Source organism: Triturus cristatus, chromosome 8, assembly GCF_964204655.1.
Source record: "Triturus cristatus chromosome 8, aTriCri1.1, whole genome shotgun sequence".
Taxonomy (NCBI): domain Eukaryota; kingdom Metazoa; phylum Chordata; class Amphibia; order Caudata; family Salamandridae; genus Triturus; species Triturus cristatus.
This window is the reverse complement of record NC_140591.1, coordinates 1617778605-1617799999: the sequence shown is the minus strand read 5'-3', so window position 1 is coordinate 1617799999 and position 21395 is coordinate 1617778605. Positions and strand designations below refer to the sequence as shown.

Here is a 21395-nt window from a genome sequence, read left to right as displayed (position 1 = left end):
AGGAATCCTAACCGGAGTATATCCTCCCTTCAAAATACATTGACCACAAAAAATACGCCAATTGACCAACCAGTGGTCAGAGTTGCTAGTGTACTAGCTGTGCCCAACAGCAGGGACAGAAGAGGAGAAAAAAAAGGGGGGGGGGGGGGGGTTCTCTAGTGAGAGGTTGTGCTAAAAACAATCCTGTGTATGTGAAAGAACACTTTGTTTCAATTACCCTAACACACCCTGGTGGTGTCATGCTTCATCATCGGGTCACTCCGACCCCAAAAAGTCGGGGTGGGCTCAATCACAGTGTTGGGAGCTTTTCGGTAGATCAAGGCCAGGGGGGTTAAAGATTAAAATACCTCAGTCAGGCCCCCGGTTTCCCTTTATTCTTGGGTCTGTTTGGGTCAGTAAAAATCTAAAAGACGGGTCTCGTTGGAGTATTATGGTCCTAAGACCCTAGTGCCGACATGTTTCAGTCCTGTATGGCCATAAAGGTCCTGGACTTTCTTCAAGGCAAAAGGAGTACCCCCTATGTGAGGAGTAATATAGGATTGGAGGTCCCTATCCTCTCCGTGATACGAGGGCAGAGTAGCTACTCCTCGCGGCGTGTGAAATGTTAGTGTGTCTGTTTTCTGCCAACCTCCATCTGAAAGATTAAATCAGGGACAGACAGAACATAAAAAGGTTCAGTAAAAACACTCAGTGCTTAATACTCAATAGGTGTATGGTGGTTACATCGTGAGTTGCATGCCAACATTTATGTACATGCTTTAGTTGGAGGAATCTTCCCCTCATTGTGCCCATTATCTTAGTTATTCTGTGACATACTATTTATATGTGACAGACATTGTGAAGTGCCAATTTTACTTGCATACTAACACTATCTATGTGTTAGTCTGGCTATCAGCAGTTTACCTACACCAATGAAAAGATTCTCACATTGCAGAACATGGCGCACCGCCTCACAATATAGTGTTGACTATTAAAAACCATGCACATGTATACACACTCATCCATGCATACCATTCATCTTCATGTTATCCTCGTAACTTACCCAAATCGGGAGGGCTGCGCGTTACACACAGGACTGGAGAGATAATGTGGATGGTCCTAAGAATGGTATTGAAAAGATAGTGAAAGTGGGGGTGGGGAAGAGGAACACAGCAGGCAGCCTCGGGTCGGAGTGCCAGTGTCGATGGGGTAGCAAACGGCCATTACAAGCGGACACAGAGCGCGTCTCAAAGCTGCTTACGCACTTACTTCAATTTCGATCCTCACCCAGCATCTCAACCTATTTCGGTTCCAGTCCTCGGCTCGTGCGATGGAGTCGCTGGGCCGGAGTTTAAATCTATTCACAGCGCGGTAAAGTCAGGGGAAGGTTTTCTGCACCCCTCGGCATTACCGGAAGTGACGTCATGACGCTGAATTGGGTGCATCTGGGTACGTGCTAGGAAAGATGGGAATAGTAGTTTCTGACATAGGCACTGTTAGTATCGGGAGTGAACCGGAGCCAGAGGGTTGATGCGGACACTGGTATAATGTCAGAAAATGTATCAAAGGACATTTATTCCTTTTAAATGAATAATTATTCACAAAGAGTATTTTGTTCGTTTTAATAGGTTATCCTGACTCCGTGTATGTATCGGATCAGAGACGACCAAGGCAGTATGCTAATGTGGGGGAACTTAGAACAATAACTGTGCCACAAGTGTCTCAAGGGGACAATTAGTTTATATCTGACGTCTGCACAGTGTATGTCATGTACAGGGCAGTTGAAGTTGCCACTGAAAGGATTCTGTTTGTGGGTAACCAGAGGGTAGATGGTGTACTTCAAGCATCTACACAATTGCAACTTATATACAGTGCCATAGGGGTTATTACAGAGAAGGCTCAATTTGTGAGTGACCCAGGTACCGATGTAATCAAGTGCGGGGGTACCGCCCTGTTTATTTGTTCAGTTGGCTCCACGGGATGCCGTCATTTAATCCAGTCTCATGAGTTTTCAGACGGTATACCCAGCGTTGTTCCTGGTCTAAGAGTCTTTTTTGTAGGTTACCACTGCCCTTCACTTTCTCGATTACTGTCCATCTTAGGTCACTGTCTCGGTGTTGTTTTTCCACGTAGTGTGCTGTAAGTCTAGTGGCTGTAACAGCCCTCCTAATCATACTTCTGTGTTCGCTTATGCGAATCTTGACTTTCCGGCTGGTCATGCCCACATAGAGCATGTCACAGGGGCACTTGATGAGATAGATGACTGACTCTGTGTTGCAGTTAGTGTGTGATCTCTGTTCCCATGGGGTGTGTCAAGGCCCACAAGAAGGGGCCTCAAAGAACACTGCCAAGCCGCGCTCGAGCGCGAGGTGTCCGGCAGAAACGACAACTCCCGTGAGCCTTGGCGAATCCCTGACGGCGGTGACGTCAGGACGTACGCGCCATGGTGCTCAAAGAGGTTCCGGGGCACAGAGCGGGTGCCGCTTACTAATCACGAGAGCTGCGCTGGACATCGCGGAGGCTGGTAAGGGTGCTCTGAGCACCACGCTATTTTCCCTACGGATGTGCGCAGCCTTGATTATGGTGGCGTGGCGAGGGGGCAGTCCTTTATCGCCCATTTAGAACGGAGACCCAGACTGGGTGTCTCCGTGACATGTTTCTTGTTGGAGCTTAAGGCAATAGGCTTGAGTATTGCCTCGTTTTCTACATACTGATTCACCCTTCGAGATCAGTAGTGTCAGATTACGGGAGATCTGGTGTAAATAAATCCGGGTGCATTCTTCCTTCGTTGGCGAACTCGTAGGCAGTAGTTCATGCGAGGAAGGAGGGCACCTGTAGAAACATTGGTGACATTGCTCAGTTGACAACCACGCTGGTGGTGGTATTGTGAAAAAACACTGCGCTGCTACGAATTTGAGTGTCATTCGATATCATGTGAAAGTATTTGACATTTACCATTTACCGAGTACGTGCCTGAATTGTCCTATACTTGTGGTAGTGGAAGCTGATGTTTCTGAAGGGGGCACAAAGCACTGTGATGAAATCTAGCCACTGTCTCATGAATCAATGCAGATGTGTGTCCAAATTACAAGTGCATATTACCCAATTGTGGAATGCTAAAGACCTACGGAATTGTTTTCTCTTCTCATATTGTGCTGCAGGGGTTCCGAGAGTGAGCAGGAGGTCGGCTCTTCCGCTCCCCTGTCTTCTCAATGTGCTTATACTCTTGGGTAGGTGTCCTCCTGGCGATAGGTTGCTGTGCGACCAGAGAGGGGTAAGGGTGTTAATGCTGCATCTTCTTTACCTTTAGATCACTGAGAGTACTTCTTAAGTGTTGTGGGTCCACTGTCCGAAGCTGTGTATTTTCTTCCTTTACAGGTACTGTTTCTTTCACTAGAGAGGGGTGGAGCAGGGTGGAGTAGATAGGAAGACAGGCAGGGAGTTACTGATTGCGGTCTGGTTCTGTCTCCACAGGTCTCCCTCCCTGCTGTCCCCATCCTTTCCTTCCGCCGCTGGACCACTCCATGGAGTCTGTAATTATTAATCAGACCATGGGGGTGTCGAGAGGTGGACCCCTATAGAGCAACGTACGATCCTGAGGATTCCGGCCACAACAGGGTGTGTAGGCCAAGGTCAAGATTTTTGGTGTGTTCAGTGAATTCGCAAACTACACATGACCCACATGGAAAACGACCAGTGACTGGTGGGGTATTCCACAATGTCAGTTGGCTGCCGTTTTTCAATTGATATGTGCCTGTGTGGACAAGAGGCCCCCCTCATTTGTTCTCCTCTTCTGTCCCTGCTCTTGGGCACAGCTAGTACACTAGCAACTCTGACCACTGGTTGGTCAATTGGAGTATTTTTTGTTGTCAATGCACTTCTACCCTAGCCCACCATTAACCGATGTTCCGGAGCGGAAGCGCTGCGTACCTCCAAGCGCTGTGCACCCGCTGGCACTTGCAGACCCTGCAGGTGGATGAATGAGCTAGACCACGTATGCGCCGATAATGCATGCATCGCCTGTGTACCCTGTGGATATTAGGGTGCCCAACCGTCCGTAAATTTCACGGACCGTCCGGTATTTTAGTATGATGTCTGTAAGATGTTCGTAATTTGGGGTCCCCAAATTATGGACGCCTTAGAGACATCATACTAAAATCAAATTGGGGAAATTCAGGGGGGTGTGCTGTTCCTCTGCGAGAGGCCTCTAATTCCTAGGTTGAGACTGCCTGCAGCAGCCCCTCCCGGACCTCGCAAAGATTGGGGCTGCCCATTGTCATTCGGAGAGTGCAGACGATTATCACAGATAGAATAACAATGGGCCCTATTATAGTGACAGCATGTGGTGTGCCTTCTCCTTCACAAATTTTTATTGCAGAAAGGGCCTGATGTCGCCTTGCAAAGCTGCGCACATACTGAAAACTGAGAAGTGCACGATTGTCTCAACCTTATATAAACTTATTTTGGCTTGTACTTATTTTGGTCGTCTCTTTACTTATTATACCATTGTTCGACCTCCTCTGATAGGTCTGTAAAACGTACGTTTTGTCTCAAATTTGTTCCTGAATTTTAACCTTCTGTCCTGAATTCTTGTCCTGAATGTTGACCCTTTGTCCTGAGTTTTTACACTGACCGTCCTGAATTTGCACCCATGCCAGTTGGTCACCCTAGTGGATATGGCTCAACCAGAAGTGGGTTTCTAGGCGCTTACTTGGCAACCCATGTAAAACGTGCGTCTTTTATGCTATTACTGGCGAGGAGTAAACTCAAGGTGGCTTAACAGGTCGGGTCGGTGCTCTCAGCTGGGCCAGCCTTTCATATAGGCACTGTGTGACCTCAAACAGCGCCGTGCTCCCGGAGACTAGCAGTGCTGCCAAGCTCCGAGCACACACGCATCCATGCTTGGGGTCGGAGTAAGAATTCCCTCCCACCTCTCCCCCGTTGCTTCCTGCATCATTTCCCACAAGCCGTCCTTAACAGAATCCTGACGGAACGGTTCCAGCTGCGCGGAGGACCCATGCACCCTGTGACCCTCGGCATCTCAGCGGCCGTGGAAGCCTTGGAAGTCCTACAGCGGGGGCTGCCGATTCATGCTTTGAGCACAGACACTGCCAGACTGCGAAGGAGAGGGGTGTCACTGACTGGACGTCTCAGGGGCTGTAGTGGAAGCCTTGGAGGTCATACAGCGGGGACAGCCCCCTGGTATGGGCTTTCACCTCCATGGAATCCTGCGGAGGGGAGTGAAGACAGACCGGCACAGGCCCGGCTCTCCTAACCTACACATTCTGTGACCCTGGGCGTCTCAGGGCTAGTGGGGGCCTAGGAGGTCCCACAAGGGGGTACAGTCGCAGGTAAATGAGTGCATGGGCTGGTCACGGAGGACAGGTGAGAGCACGGCTATCCTGACCTGCACTCGTAGCTGGCTAACGTGGGTCTCTCCTTGGGAGGGGGTTGGATCCACGGATTGAGGGTGCAGGCAAGGCCGGACTGGCCATACAGGACATCGGGCGCTTCCCCAGAAGGCTTGGGGAGGGTTTTTTTTTTTTGCAGTGCAGCAGTTTTAAAAGCATTGCGAAGTTCCTTGTATATCAGCCATTCTCTGGCAACAATACCAGTGTCAAGATAACTCTGGTGGTTAATGTACCTGCTGGTGAGAGATTGGAGTTGTGTCTATTGCCAGCTTTGACTCATCTATAGTAGCGCAGAGGGTTAATTTGCCTGCAGCAAAGAAGGGATAGGGGAGAGGATGCTCAACATCATGTGATTCTGAGCAAATCACCTAATCTCCCCCTGCCTAATACAAAAATAAATGTGTCCGTCTGTAACGCAACTGGTGCTCATGTAAAGCGCTCTGATACCTTCAGGTCGGGTTCGCACTATATAAAACTCCCAAAAAACAAAACGTGTACCATGCTTGGCAAAGAACAGTATGTTATGTACATAGCTCAGTGGGTTATTCCTTTTGTCACAGAGATCCTTTTGTTACTGCGCAGTTCATATGTTACAATTGTAATCCAGCACGGTGAGCTATGACCTGCCATCAAAGATCTGCATGCGAACCGATGGTACAAGTTAGTAAGTTTTGTTTTTATTATCCTGATGTTGCTAAAAAAGGTTTGTCAAGGTAGAAATACATTTCTTATTATTAAAGTCAGCCCTAACCACTGTGTTATGTTCTAAATCATGAGTCTGTGTATCTCCAGACCAAACACTCTTTAAAAATGCCCACAGGTATGGACGACATGTGAATCCTAGACCTTGTAGTCCAGTCCCCTTTGCCTTAGGTAACATTTTCTATACACGGATTTACACATGCCTGATTCATGGTCTCTCTCTCTATGTGTGATGTAAAGTGCTGTGACACCCTACACTGGTGTGAGAGGTGCTAGAAAACAAACGAAATGCATGTGAGAGAGGGGCTATGGAGAGATGAGAGCCTCTGTTTGAGGGTGATAGTGGGGGGAATCACTGAAAAGCTGCAACATAGATTGTCGTCTCCCGGTGCACAGTGAGGTCCTCCTTTACTGTGCTTATAAAGCGAATACAACTCAATATATAATGACAAATGTGTTGTCCTGGGTGAAGGGAGGCGGTATGGACAACAAGAGGACACCACCCCACCATCCCTCTCCTCTGCAGCTCCTTTGCCCAAGGCCCCGTGGCCCCAGCTGTCTCACGTGGGGGGGGGGCGTGACTGGGTGTGGGCCCGGCCGACTTTCCTGCCCTGCACGTGGGGCCCTTCTTGGAGGGGTGAGGGTGGGTTTAGTTCATGGATTGCGTTATGCACTTACATGAGAGGGCACCCCCCACCAGCCCCCTTCCGGCAGCTCCTTAACCGGACCTGCACACCCTGTGGCCCCAGAAGTCTCACGTGGGGCCCTCTACGTTATTGGGGGCTACAGCCGGGCCGGCTACCCTGCACACCCTGTGGCTCCAGCTGCCCCAGGGGCGCCGGGTCCCTCCTTTCGTGAGGGCGGGTCAGCCTGCAGCAGAGCACACCGCTCCACAACCCCCACCCCTGCAGCTCCTCTCACACAGCTCACCACAGGCCTAGGAGGGCTCCTCTCCGAGGCTGCCTGTTTGTGAAGATAAACGGCCGCAGCACGGGGGGCATTCCACAGCCAGCCTCCAAATTTAGACCGGGGAGGGAGGCAAAATTAACTGCCGGAGGAGCGAGTGGGGGCGGATGAGTGACTTGAGTGAGAAGCGGAAATAAAGAGGACATGAGAAAGCAAACTAAGAAGGGGGAGCTCAGCAGTGTGGAGCCAGGGGAAGGGGATGGAGGGGAGACAGGCAGGAGGACAGCAGTCTCAGGGACAGCCCAAGGCAGGGCAGAGAGAGGGGTCGAGGGATCAAACTGCAGTGGGGCAACAGCCAAGCAGGGAGTGGGCCATGAGACTGTCGGGAGGCACCAGCCAGGCCTCCTACGGCCAGGCACAGAGAGCAAGCAGGTACCAGAGAGTGCTAGGGGGGCAGCCAATCTTACAACCAGGCAGAGAGAGGGGTCAAAACCAGGCAGAGAGAGGGATCAAAAACTGCAGGGAGGAAACAGCCAGGCAGGGAGAGGGCCCAGCGAGTGTCTGGATGCACCAGACAAGCCTAAAGCCAGGCAGAGAGAGCGACAGAGGGGCCAGAAACTGCTGGGGGAACAGCCAAGCTTAAAACCAGGCAGAGCGAGGGATCAAAACCAGGCAGAGAGAGGGATCAAAACCAGGCAGAGAGAGGGATCAAAAACTGCAGGGAGGAAACAGCCAAGCAGGGAGAGGGCCCAGCGAGTGTCTGGAGGCACCAGACGAGCCTAAGGCCAGGCAGAGAGAGCGACAGAGGGACCAGAGACTGCTGGGGGAACAGCCAAGCTTAAAACCAGGCAGAGCGAGGGATCAAAACCAGGCAGAGCGAGGGGTCAAAACCAGGCAGAGAGAGGGGTCAAAACCAGGCAGAGAGAGGGGTCAAAAAATGCAGGGAGGAAACGGCCAAATCAAAGGCTAGGCAAAGAGAGGGGTAGGTGGTCCAACAGGGTCAGTAGGACAGGCCTAAGGCCTTGCAGGGACGAAAGACAGGTGGAGCAGTTGCTCCATTTGAGGAATAACCCTCCAATAAAAATCACCACACTGGAAGTGCCTGCCTTAACAGGAGGGATCATTCTATGCACCCACTGGTCAGGGCACAAGAAAACATGTTGGCGCACCATCGCCTCTGGTTAAGAGACATATGAAATGATCGAGGCATGCAATGGTGGAGGGCGGGAGTGTGGAAGCTGATTCAGTGTTCGACAGTAGTGCATTTTAGGGCCTGATGTTTAAAGCCCGTTGGCGAGAGCAAATTCTGCTACTTATTCAAGAACAAAAGCACTTTTATCCAGCAAAAAACCATTCCGACTCGTAAAAGGTCTTTTGCAATCCATTCCAAATTGCAAATAGGAGGGGGCATAAAAGGGGCGTTCACCTCCCTCCTCCGATTTCGGAAAGGTATGTATCAGTTTTACAACCGCAATTGTGATCGCAAACCACCGAGGAGTCATGGATCTTCGATTTGAGGCGGTGACCGATTCGCTGAGGGAAAGGGGTCTCCCTCGGACCTCATCGCCTTTAGAAACCGTCCTGGTAGATTTAGGGGGGATGGCATTGGACCACTGACTGCTCCCTCTGATGTTTTCTAAAAAAAGAGCACTTTTCCTTGTTTTTTTTTTTAAAAGCGGCAGTGGTTCTTTTAAAAAACAGCATGCTCTAAAAAAGTGTTTCCTTTTGGAATGCAATCGTAAGGATGTCGTCACATGTCAACTAATACTCATCAAGCAGCTCATAACTTGTGGTGCAAAGTCGATCTGCAACCCCTTGCCATTCGGTATTTTGTGAATCTACCTATTAGTACACAGATCAATTTGCATTTGTCATTATTTTTTTTGCAAAAAAATAATCAGTGTACAAACTGCGACAACGATTAGCGAATATTCTAAGTGGTGGCTAATACACAAAAGTACAAAGTTCAGCGTTGTCTAAACTTTTATTTAGAACGTTGTGTTGCATCACACATATACATCATTCTTTTCAATGCATAGAATACATCGGTCATCTTTTTTATCCCGAGACGGCATAGTAGATTGACAACACGAAACAAACTATGCCCCTGATGAAGGGCACCGTCCCGAAACGCATTGGAATCCATAAAAAAGATGACAGTTGTATTCTATGCATTGAAAAGTATATGATATATACGTGTGATGCAACACGACGAACTAAATAAAAAGAACTCAAGGATTTAACCACTTGCCATCTGATGTTTGAATTTAAACAACTTGGATTAATTTGCCAGAGGGTGGCTACCCTACGGAGCGCTTAGTGGGGACGCTGATCTATTTCAGACAACACTGAACTTTGTATTTATATGATTCACGCCCAGGGTCAGAGCGCGATACCCACTTGCATCATACCAACTACTGAATTGCTATATCAGAACAAATTTACAGATTAACTACAGAGTGCCACAAAAACTTTTCGAATTCTTCATAATACACAAAAGTGACAGTCTGCAGTGGAAGCGTACATAAAGGGATTCACTTCCAATATGGTGCGCTCATGCCCATGTGGTGGCCCAGTGTACGATGATAGTGCGGCTCATGTGTGGGAGGTGACAGGGTGGTGGTGGTGGTGGTGGTGGTGGCGCACTGGGGTGGGAGGGGGTTTAATGTGTGGTTGTGGTGGCCAGTGTCTGCAAGGTGACAGTACAATGGCAGTGGGCTACTGTGCTTGATGTGATTCAGAGTGTCGCTGCAGTAGCTATAGTACATGAGGTGGCTGATGTACAATGGAGGTGTGCAGTGGTGGTAACTAGTGCGTGATGGGCTATTGTACAGGAGGTGTGCAATTGTGGTGGCAAATGTATCGGAGGTAGTACAGTGCGCGAACGAGGAAGGTTTGTGTACATCAGCTACGCATTGGCGGCAAGTAGCATACATGAGGTTGTCCAGTGTGCGATGGAGGTGCACCAGGCTGGAGCTCGTCCCTCATTGAGGATCCCTGGTGTAACGTGGGGGTTTGTAGGGAGCATCAACAGGGACGAGACATAAGCAAGCACTGATGCCAAGTCATGGGACCTGTCAATACAAGGGACAATGGGAAAAGCGACCTTTAATAATTCTTGAGTATACCAGCAGCTGCATTTGGATGCAAGACGCCAAAAGTAAATGTTCAAAAAAATTTGTTTAAAAAAAAAAAAAAAGAAAGTGTACGATGGAGGTGGGCCAGTGTACGAGAGGTGTATGATGGTGGTGGGCCAGTGTACGAGAGGTGTACGATGGTGGTGGGCTAGTGTATGAGAGGTGGACGATGGTGGTGGGCTAGTGCATGTGAGGTGTGCAGTATCAACTGGACGTGGCAGGTGAGGTGATGGTAACTGACTGGTATTTATGATGACGGGCCATCAGATATCCAGTGGTGGCCAGAATGGAGCCTGCCTCAGGGAGAGTCATACATTCTTTCAACAATGCTTCCTCCTTATAAAGGAATCCATCACCTCCTGTCCGCTTTCCTGTGCAACAGTGTATTGTAAATTTACTACCATATCGGAATCTTTGCAATCTTCAAACCGTGTTGTGGGCACCACAAAGATGCAGCGGTCCTTGAGTCCAAGCTGGCCTCGGCACAATGCCAAGATGGCCAGTAGCCACAGCGAGGCATGACAGGCTGCAAGTTGAAGCGAACACTTACAGCCCGACTTCACAAATCCACCCAGAGTCCAGGACACACAGCCATAAGCATCAGCACAGAAAGGAAACAACACTTCAAAAGGAACAGGCCCAAGGAGTCAAACCAGGATCAAGAAGGTGCTGCACATACCATCTAGTGCTAACAGACCACAATAACGAGATAGGAGAGGGACAAACTTAAAGATACTTCGAGAGGCTCTATGGAATGACAACATCAACAAAGAAAAGATAAACATGTGGGCACAACCCTTAAACAGTTTCAAGAAGAGAGTTTGCCATACACACTGTAACTCCCTCTGCCCTGGTCATAACAAAATCCATTGTGCCGAGAAAGCTAGGGGAAAAAACTCCACACTTGGACACACACACTCCCAATACATTAGGTATTTCAGGGCATAGTAGCCTTTCTGAAAACAGCTCATGGCAGGTACTAGGTGGGCACTAGCACACACAAAGTCTCCACTGGATCTGTGGAGGAGGGAACTAGAGGCACAGGGGTTCTAGGAGCTGGCAGCCTCCACTATAACTGTTTACCACAAGTAGCCGCTCCTAGTGTGAAAACCCAAAGCGAGTTACAGGAACGTCGTAAGTGTGGGCATCTCACAAAAAGTTACGGACTGGTCTCACACACCACCTGGTGTCATGCTTCATCATTGACCAGTCCTCGCCCTCTAAAACCTTCGTTTGATAGAGGGCGGGCATACACTTGACGACAAGGATGCACTTTCTAAATGGTTAAGTGGGGGCCCGTGAGATTGTGAGTGAGGTTAAAAATCATTATAGTGGTCAAAAGTGATTTTAATGTGAATGACAACTATATGATATTAAAAATATGTGTGACGGTGTATAGGGTATCAATGTCCCCAAACCGTCCTATGTGTGGTCAACATGTTTCTGCCAAATGGCCCTGTCGGGTCCGCGGCATTCATCAGGACCAACGATGGGTGAGGGCTCCGTTCTTACCATATGTCAGTAAGATACTACCACCGCGTGAGTGGGGCATGGGCCACACTTCACTTCATATGGTGCTTCCAAAGGTGAAGCCCTAATCGGTCGGACAACTTGTCCCAAGGGGGGAAGGAGGGACCTGTGGAGATCCACTGTTAATTAAACTTGTAACAAGTGGCAGAAAATGCCTGTATCCTACGCGTCCGCTCCAGGCTCCCGGTTGCGAAGGTGGGCACTGTCCATCCAAAACATGCAGTAAAATACATGCTACTTACCCCTGGTTCAGGTCGTTTTCAGTATTGTCCAGCCACAGTCTGACTGCCACTGCATTCCCTTCCCGGCACTGCGTGAAGATGTCGTCCATCTTGGGTGAGGATGCCTACCGCCACTACTCCTGCCCCGCACTGTCTGTTCCTATCCCAGGGCTGGGTCAAGGGCCACCTTCACGACCAATGTAAGCTTTTAAAGCACCTCCAGGGACAGGCACACCAGTATGTCACACTCTGGGAGTCCCAAACCTGCATAAAAGAGAAACAGGATATTAATGTAACTATACGAGAGCACCTGTCATAACATCTGCAAGATTAGGAACAGAGAGAAACAGCCAGCCACCTGACCGGTTACAGGCAAAGCACACTAAATGAGAAGAGCTAGAGATGCACATAAACAGGATATGAAGACAAAGACATGCCCCAAGACATCACAGGGAGCATGTCCCACTCCACATTCAACAACTAGACTCTCTTAATTTGCCCAGACAAAAAAGATTTGAGATACATGTGCTAGTATAAATCTATTAATATCAAGCAGCTGTGGCTACTATGGGGATTTTTCCTGCTCTTTCGAGATAGGTATGAACAACAAGCATTGGCATAGCCAATAGGTCTCGCTTTTGGTATGTTGTAAGTGTTTAGCCATGCAACAGTTGATGTTGTTGTACCAAGGATATTGTGCTGCATAACTACTTATAAGGTCCCAAAAGCGAGACCTATTGGCTATGCCAATGCTGGTTTTAAATTGCTAGCCAATTACCCCTTAATGTGATGTCTGGAAACCTGGTCTGTGGAGCAGAAGCCTAAAACAGGTACCTGTCGGAAGAGCACGCACTCCCTCCTCCCTTTCTCTTAGTGTTTGCCATTTCTAGAAATAATAAAATATTCATTACTTACGGAACTTTACCCCCCGACCGTCGAACCTCTCTCCCAGGACCCCAGACTATGTTGAAAGCTAGGAGGCTGCTGTCCGGGAGCAGTGAAGTCCGAAGTTAGCGAGGAATGGGGGGAGGGGGGGGGCAGGGAGCATAGAGGGAGGGAGGGAGAGCGACAGAGAGAGGCCAGAGGGCTGTGGCAAAGGAGAAAGGGAAGAGGGACAAAGGAAAATGGGCACAGAAAGAGAGGGGAATATGGGAAAATGGGTGGTAGCTCCAATGGAGATAGGATAGAAGAAGCGCTGAGAGGACAGAGGTGAAGGAAGGAGGCATGAAGTGATAGCAGGAAGGAGAGAACTTGAAGAGAGAGTGAGGTAGGGGTGAGAGACAGTGAGGTAGGGGTGAGAGACAGTGAGGTAGGGGTGAGAGACAGTGAGGTAGGGGTGAGAGCGAGAGTTAGGTAGTGGTGAGAGGGAGAGAGAGCGATAGTGAGTTAGGGGTGAGAGGGGGGAGAGAGAGAGGGAGCGAGAGAGAGAGAGAGAGAGAGAGAGAGAGAGAGAGAACGAGAGTGAGGTAGGGGTGAGAGAGAGCGATAGTGAGTTAGGGGTGAGAGGGGGGAGAGAGAGAGGGAGCGAGAGAAGGAGCGAGAGAGAGAGAGAGAGAGAACGAGAGTGAGGTAGGGGTGAGAGAGCGATAGTGAGTTAGGGGTGGTAGGGGGAGAGAGAGAGCGAGAGAGAGAGAACGAGAGTGAGGTAGGGGTGAGAGCGAGAGAACGAGAGTGAGGTAGGGGTGAGAGCGAGAGAACGAGAGTGAGGTAGGGGTGAGAGCGAGAGAGAGATAGTGAGGTAGGGGAGCGAGAGAGCGAGCGAACGAACGAGAGTGAGGTAGGGGTGAGAGCGAACGAGAGTGAGGTAGGGGTGAGAGCGAACGAGAGAGAGAGAGAGAGAGAGAGAGAGAGAGAGAGAGAGAGAGAGAGAGAGAGAGAGAGAGAGAGAGAGAGAGAGAGAGAGAGAGAGAGAGAGAGAGAGAGAGAGAGAGAGAGAGAGAGAGAGAGAGAGAGAGAGAGAGAGAGAGAGAGAGAGGTGTAGGGGTGAGAGTGAGAGGTAGGGGTGAGAGAGAGAGGTAGGGGTGAGAGAGAGAGAGAGAGAGAGAGACAGTGAGGTAGTGGTGAGCGAGGGAAAGAGACAGTGAGGGAGGGGTGAGAAAGAGAGAGATGCAGGAGTGAGGGGGAAGATAAGAAAGAGGGAGGGATGATACAGGTAACACGTGGCGTAGGGGTACGAAACTGAGTTTTTGCCCCCTGCCCAAGCTGCCTTCCGTCCATTACACAATCCAGAGGCTGTTATACTAACGGTAGTAGATGATCTTAGATTCGATCGTGAAAAGACATTGCACTGGCTGTGCTCGATGTGTGAGCAGCCTGGGACACTGTTGTTCACAAGATCTTTGACAGCCGTGTGGAGGATGCAGGGCAGTGGCTTGAATCTTTTCCGATGGATCGGACACAAATCGGTCAGACTAGTATCTTTTACACGTCAGGCTAAAGAACTGGGGCGCTGGGTCCCTCTAGAACCCGAACTTTAAAGAACATGGTATGTGTTTAAAGGCATTGAATCAACAGCAATACAACGGTACTTAACATCAATGATGAGGAAACTATACGGTAAAAAGGATAACATATGAAATAGCGGAAAATAGGGCACTTTGTAATTTAACTAGACATTAAACCCCGGCACCGCGGATACTGGGTGGGCGACCGCGTCATGCAAATTTTAGAAGTTCTCTACAAGGTAATGCCGGGTTTGCACCGTGACGTCATCTTCCGTGCTCAACGGGCCTTAAGATGGAGGGGGGGGGGGGGGGGGGGGGGTACTACAGAGCAGGGCAACAGGCGCGGGAAGGATGTTTGGGTAGACTGAGGTAGAGAAGTGTGCCCATGGAGGGGAAGGAGTGAAGTGGGAGGGAGGCCTACGGCTGGTTGTAGTACACACTGCTCATGCTAGGTACGGTACCATTACCCGGTTCCGGGCTAGCGCGGATGTTGGTGGCTGCCTTCGCTTGCACTGGAGTGCCTCGGGATGCAGGAGCCGCCACTTTCGGTTGCACCCGAGGAGCCCGCAACACAGACACGCTGTAAACGGGCTGCAACCTGGCAAGAAGCAGTAAGCAAAACATGTGCCTTCAAAACGATTGCGGCACTATAACCGCCGTCTACCCAGTGAACACTACAGACAGTGCCCCGCCGCCCCTGCGGGATTTATTGCCACAGAGCACCAATTTAAGAAGAAAGAAGACTACAGTGGCTTGAATCTTTTCCGATGGATCGGACACGAATCGGTCAGGGAAACAAAGAGGCCACATCACACCTCCCAGCTTTCACCGCCTGTTGCCAAGAGCCCTTTCATGCCTCCAACTGCTCTCATTTAATAAACACAAACCGAAAAAACACATCAATTGTACACTTCCCTTGCTTGCCGCCTTTGTGATTTAAACACACATGCATGCAAAACGAACGTTGTCCAGAATTAAATTCAACTCGTAGAAAACTTTACTGCGAAAGACAATTTTGAATTGACTATTTAACAACTGAAATTGTATTCGAAACTGGAAGCGTTTGAAACATTTATCGAGCTGATGTAACCTACCTGAAAGTACAAGTCACAAGTTCATAACAGACGTGACAAAATGTTGTCTTTTCATCTGCGGGGTTCTTGACTTCCAACCAACCTGAACAAGGATGTGAAAAGAAAAAAAAAAAAAAAGACGCGAGTGGTGCGCGCACGTGACAAAAATGACGCGAGGGGTGCGCGCACGCCGGGAAAAGTGAAAGCAGGCTGGCGAGTGGTGTGCGACTCTGTAGGACATAGAGGGTGGGGAGCACGGGCTCTTCATCTCAACGAACAGAAAGAATCGTGAAAAGGAGGGCGGAGCTACAATGGATCGTTGGGTGATCGAATTAGCCATAGGTCGATTGTACTGTAAAACAAGCAATGGCCGCGCAGCCGTGAAAGTGACACAGCCGCGCGGCGCGAAAGTGAAAGGAAACCAGTGGTGCGCGCGCACCACAGAGGAGCGGGGGCGAGGGAGCGTGGCAGCGAGGCGAATGCACGCTGCTGCACGCTGCTGCACGTGCTAGACACGGACGGGAATGGGCAGAGCAAAGGCAGGACATGCGCCCACCTTTTCCCAATTGCGCGCCTTATTTAAAAAAAAACAAAAAAAAACCCTAAAGCCAATGGCAGCCCACAAAAAAAGCAAAACCACACGCACAAGCATGTGGTCAGCTTCCAGAACCCCCTTACAAGCAGTCTCGCGCTGCGCGAGCAATGCTACGCACTGCAACGCTAGGCGCGAGACCTAAAAAGCAGTCTTAGATCCAATGAGGACGCAAGAATCGTGCGTACAACACTTTCGGCGCCTCAGTTCTATTACTGGAGCAGGAGGTACACAATTTAAGTCCATGCTCTTCAACACCTACATGACTCCCCTTGCGCCCACAGTCAGATCACATGGATTTAAAATCATCTCCTATGCCGACGACACCCAGCTCATCATCTCGGTGACCGAAGAGCCCACCACAACCAGAGCCAACTTTTGCACTTGCATGTTGAACGTCGCCGAATTGATGAAAGACAACTGCCTCAAACTCAACACAGACAATACCGAAGGCAAGTTACTTGTTCATCTGAAAGAGACAATTAGTTATGGATTCATCACCTTGGAATAGAAACCCAGCAATACCAGCCCCAGATGTGGGTCTGCGAACCAAGTTGGACTTGGCTGTCCAGGCAGTAGTGTTTGGTAAAAGTGGGCAATGAAGCCCACGTAGCTGCATGGCAGATGTCATGAAGGGGGACTCCACATCCCAAAGCAGTAGTAGCTGCCGTCGCCCTGGTGGAATGGGCACGCAACCCCACTGGAGGTTGATTTTTCGCTAAGGAATAGCAGATTTTGGTGCAAAGAGAAAGATGGTTTGTGTTTGCACCACCTTTCTTGGCGCCTACATAGCCAACAAAGAGCTGGTCATCCACCCAGAATTGTTTTGTGCGATCCAGATAGAATGAAAGTGCAAGTTTTGGATCCAGACAGTGGAGCCTCCTCTCCTCTTTAGAAGGATGCGGGGGCGGGAAGAAGGTGGGCAAAGTGATGGTCAGTCCTATGTGGAAAGAGGTAAACACTTTGGGAATGAAAGAAGGCCTAGTGCGAAGGACAACTTTGTCCAGATGAACAACCAGAAAAGGAGGTTTAGAAGAAAGAGCCTGAAGCTCACTCACCCTACGAGCAGAGGTGATGGCAAACAGAAAGGCAGTTTTAAGTGTCAGAAGTCATAGAGGACAGTTATGTAGCAGCTCGAAAGGAGTGCACATAAGTTAGGTCAGAACCAGGTTCAAGTCCCACTGGGGCATTACAAAAGGAATTGGAGGAAACAAGGGTGTAATGCCCTTAAGGAAGCGATTTACAATAGGGGACTTGAAAAGAGAAGGCTGGTCAGGAAGCCGCAGGAAGGCTGGAATGGTCGAAAGATAGCCTTTTAGAGTTCCCAGAGCACAGCCCTGCTGGGCCAAAGAACGAATGAAGAGGAGAACCTCTGAAAGGGGTGCAGAAAGGGGATCCACAGCCTTTGCTGTGCACCATGCCACAAATTTGTTCCATCTACAGGCATATACTGTTTTGGTGGAAGGACGCCTGGCTGCCAAGATAACGTTACAGTCTTCAGGAGGAAGGTCGAAAGTGGTCAACTATCGACGCTCAAACTCCACTCAAGGAAGTGGAGGCTGGACAGGTTCGGGTGGAGGACCGTCCCCTGCTGCTGCAACAGAAGATCCTCCAGAAGGGGCAGTTTGATCGGAGGATCGATGGCCATGTGCAAGAGCTCGGGATACCATTCTCTTCGGGCCCAGTCCAGAGCCACAAGAATGACTTGGACCAGGCTGCGTTTGATCTTCTTCAGTACTGAAGTGGTATAGGCGGAAAGGCGTACATAAGACCGCAACTCCACTCGTGGCGAAAAGTGTTGCAGAGCGAGTGCTGCCTTGGAAATTCCAAGGCACAGAACTGCTGACATTGCACGTTCTCTTCGCTGGCGAATAGATCTAACCAAGGCTCTCCCCACTGCTGAAAGAGACCTTGCACCACCTCCGAGCGAAGACGCCATTCGTGATTCATCATGCACCAGCGGCTGAGTTCGTCCACCCTGACGTTCAGAGAACCCGCCCTGATGTTCCAGCCACTTCCAGAGACGAAGTGCCTCCTGACATAGGGTCCACGACCCCACCCTGCCCTGCTTGTTGCAGTACCACATGGCGGTGGTGTTGTCCGTGAACACCTGCACTACTCTCCCTTTGACAGAAGGAAGGAATGCCTTTAGTGCAAGACAGGTCGCCCGAATCTCCAGAAGGTTTCTGTGGAGCCCGGACTTCGCCGGAGACCGGAGGCCTCTGATCTCGGCCTCTACCAGGTGGCCACCCCACTGCAGAAGTAATGCATCTCTCATCACTGTGAACTCTGGCTGGGGAAGGGAGAGGGACCTGCCGTTGACCCAATCCTGGTTCATTAGCCACCACAGCAATTGATGTGCTGTGACCTCTGAGATCTGGACGCAATCGGAAAGATTCTCCTGATGCTGTGCCCACTGGAACGTCAGGTTCCACTGCAGAGCCCGCATATGCCACCTGGCATAGTCCACCAGCAAGATGCAGGAGGCCATGAGGCCCAGTAGCCTCAGGGTCATTCGGACCAAAACCCGGGATAGAGGCTGAAATATCGGAATTATATCTTGAATATCCCAGACTCGGTGCTCGGGAGGATAAGCCGGAAACTGCACTGTGCCCAGAACCGCTCCGATGAAAAGAAGCTTCTGAGAGGGAATCAGGTGTGACTATAGCACGTTGATGGTGAACCCCAGCGAATGCAGAAGGTCGGCTGTAGTCTGGAGGTGGGAGACGACAGCCTGGGGTGAGCCCGCCTTCAACAGCCAGTCTTCGAGATAGGGGAAGGCTGGAACCCCGATCTGAGCAGATGAGCTACGACCACCGCAATCACCTTCATGAACACGCGAGGGGCGCTGGTAAAGCCAAAGGGGAGCACGGTAAACTGAAAGTGCTTGTGGCCTACCGTGGGTAACGCCGATGGGCCTGCAGGACGGAGATGTGAAAAAAAGCAAGTCCATCGCTACCATCCAGTCTCCAGGGTCGAGAGGACCCGCGTCAGTGTCAACATTTTGAACTTCTCCTTCCAGAGGAAGCAGTTGATGTTCCTGAGATCCAAGATAGGATGCAGGCCTTTGTCCTTCTTGGGCACCAAAAAGTAGTGGGAATAACAACCACAACCTACTTCTGGGGCAGGAACTCACTCGATGGCTCCCTTGGCCAAGAGAGCCAGATCTTCCTGTTGGAGAACGGCCAGGTGATCCTCCGATATGCAATGGAATTGAGGTGGCATGGATGGAGGGGTGGTCTCGAAGGGGAGGGAGTTGCCCCTTTGGACTATCTGCAAAATCCACCTATCCGACGTGGTGGTGTGCCAGTGTAAGGGGGGGGGGGGGGGAGGGTGATGGCGAATCCTGCCACCCACCGGCGATTGGTGGCCCTGACTAGGTCCAACTAGGAAGGTTTGGAGGCTGCTGCAGAGGGGGCGCTGGTGGACTGGCCGGCCCACTGGCTCCCAAACCCACGACGGTGGGTCCCACGTCCCCGGCCGCGCAGAGGCTGAACAGCTTGCGCAGGCCTGTGGCTCTGGGTGGAACGAGGCAGGGAACCCCTTTCGTAGCCACGAAAGGGGCAGAAAGCAGACTGCGCAGGGCGAGAGGTGGAAGCGAGGCCCAAGGATCTGACCGTAGCCCTGGAGTCCTTAAAGCGCTCAAACGCATTGTCTGCTTTGTCGCCAAACAGGCGACGGCCATCAAATGGCATGTCAAAAAGTGTAGCTTGGACATCACCCGAAAAGCCAGTGGCCCTCAGCCAGGAAAAGTGTTGAAGGGCTACTGACATGGAAATCGTCCTGCCCAGCAAGTCGGCGATGTCCAGCGCACATCGGATGGCGAACTTTGCTGCATCTCTCCCCTCGGCCACTGCAGCATCTCTGCCCTCGGCCACTGCACGGAAGAACACGGCACGGGCCTCCTCCGGGCACTGTGGCAGCACCTGCGCGACCATGTCCCACACAGAGTGGGAGTAACGGCCCAAGAGACATGCGGTGTTCACCAACCGCAGTCCTAAGCTGGAGGGAGAAAACATCTTCTTCCCAAGATGGTCCAGCTTCTTGGATTCCCTATCATGTGGTGCAGTAGTGAATGCACCCTTGAAGTCGAGGCTTGGACCACCAAGCTCTCAGGGGTGGGGTGTTGGAGCGGAAAATGGGGTCACCCAGGGCCGGGCAGTTGCATCGGGAAATCATCCTGTCCATAGGAGCCCCTGTGTTGGACTTGGACCACATGCCCAAAAGGATGTCCGTAAGGGCCTCATTGAACAGCAGCAGCGGCTCCGAAGAGGCTGCTGCCAGTTGAAGCTCCTCGGTTAGGAGGTTAGTCTTAACAGCCACCATAGGAAGCTCGAGGTTTACAGCCTCAGCCGCCCTACACAACACCACTGCGTATGATGCACCCTCCTCCATAGCCACGGTAGGGGGAGAAAGCATGCCACGGTCTGGGGAAGTGTCCAGACCACTGGCCTCACCAAACTCGTCTTCAGTCCGTTTCTTCCAACTGCTCTGCCAGAGGCATCGAAGGCCTAGAGCCCCCAGCCAAGTCCGCGGGCCCAAGAGAACACCAAACCCAAGAAAACACCAAATCAAGGGACTCGCTCTTCTACTCCAACTACACTCCAACATAGAAAGAACCATCAGGTGCATACAACAGTCAGGCACAAACCACCCCTAGATAGCCATCGCATAAAGAGCAACAAGAGGTCTATCAACACACCGGTGACTTTCGAGATGTCTCAAGCATCACTTACTATGGACTCCTGGGCATCACAAATACATTTCCTCATATCCACTAGGAAGGGCAAACGTCAGTGTTGAAATGTATGTCTCGGACAGCCCACAGCACAAGGAGGCCAAACCAAATGTCAGAGTGTATTACGCAAATTCATTTCCAATGCAAAGCATCCTCACCAGGTCTGCTGGAGAACTGGAGTTTCACGTTGTGTTCCTTGGAGGGCAGAATCCCTAGGATCTGCACTCAGACCAAACAATCTGTATCGCCATGGAAGGATGAAGCAGTAGGATACATTGATAACAATTGGGGACAAATTGATGTCTTGCAGAAAGAAAAGCAATGAACCATTCCACCAATGAGAGAGAGATGGCCACATAGGAGAAAATACATGTAAGACCATCTAGTGATCTACAGTGTCAAAGGCAGCTTACCGATGTAGAAGAAACAGAGGGCTGGGTGCCATCTGTATCCTTGCAATCTAGACTACAGTCCAGTGCTTCAACGGTCACCATGTCAGGACCTGAGCAGTGGAATGCGATTAATGAGGTCTTGAAGCCGGGTGGCATCAGCTTTGTAGGGGGACGCAGAGTTTAGCGATAGAGTTCCTGTAGGTTTATATGGGCCTCTTCAGGAGAGGGATAGAAGACCAATCATTGAACAGAGCAGAGAAAGTGGCAATT

The 21395-nt window shown here is 50.5% G+C and overlaps 1 protein-coding gene across 2 annotated transcripts in view; it reads right to left on the bottom strand.

Moving 5' to 3' along the window:
* ILK (integrin linked kinase) overlaps positions 1–21395 on the bottom strand; it is a 363205-nt gene that overhangs the window by 291996 nt on the left and 49814 nt on the right. Inside the window, exon 2 of one of the 2 annotated variants that reach the window (XM_085623554.1) lies at positions 11908–12150. In XM_085623554.1, coding sequence (XP_085479680.1) covers positions 11908–11996 — 89 coding nt within the window. In that variant the 5' untranslated portion in view covers positions 11997–12150. Of the gene's footprint in view, positions 1–1248; positions 1365–11907; positions 12151–21395 lie in introns of those variants that run through there. The other variant, XM_085623555.1, reaches the window with a different exon arrangement.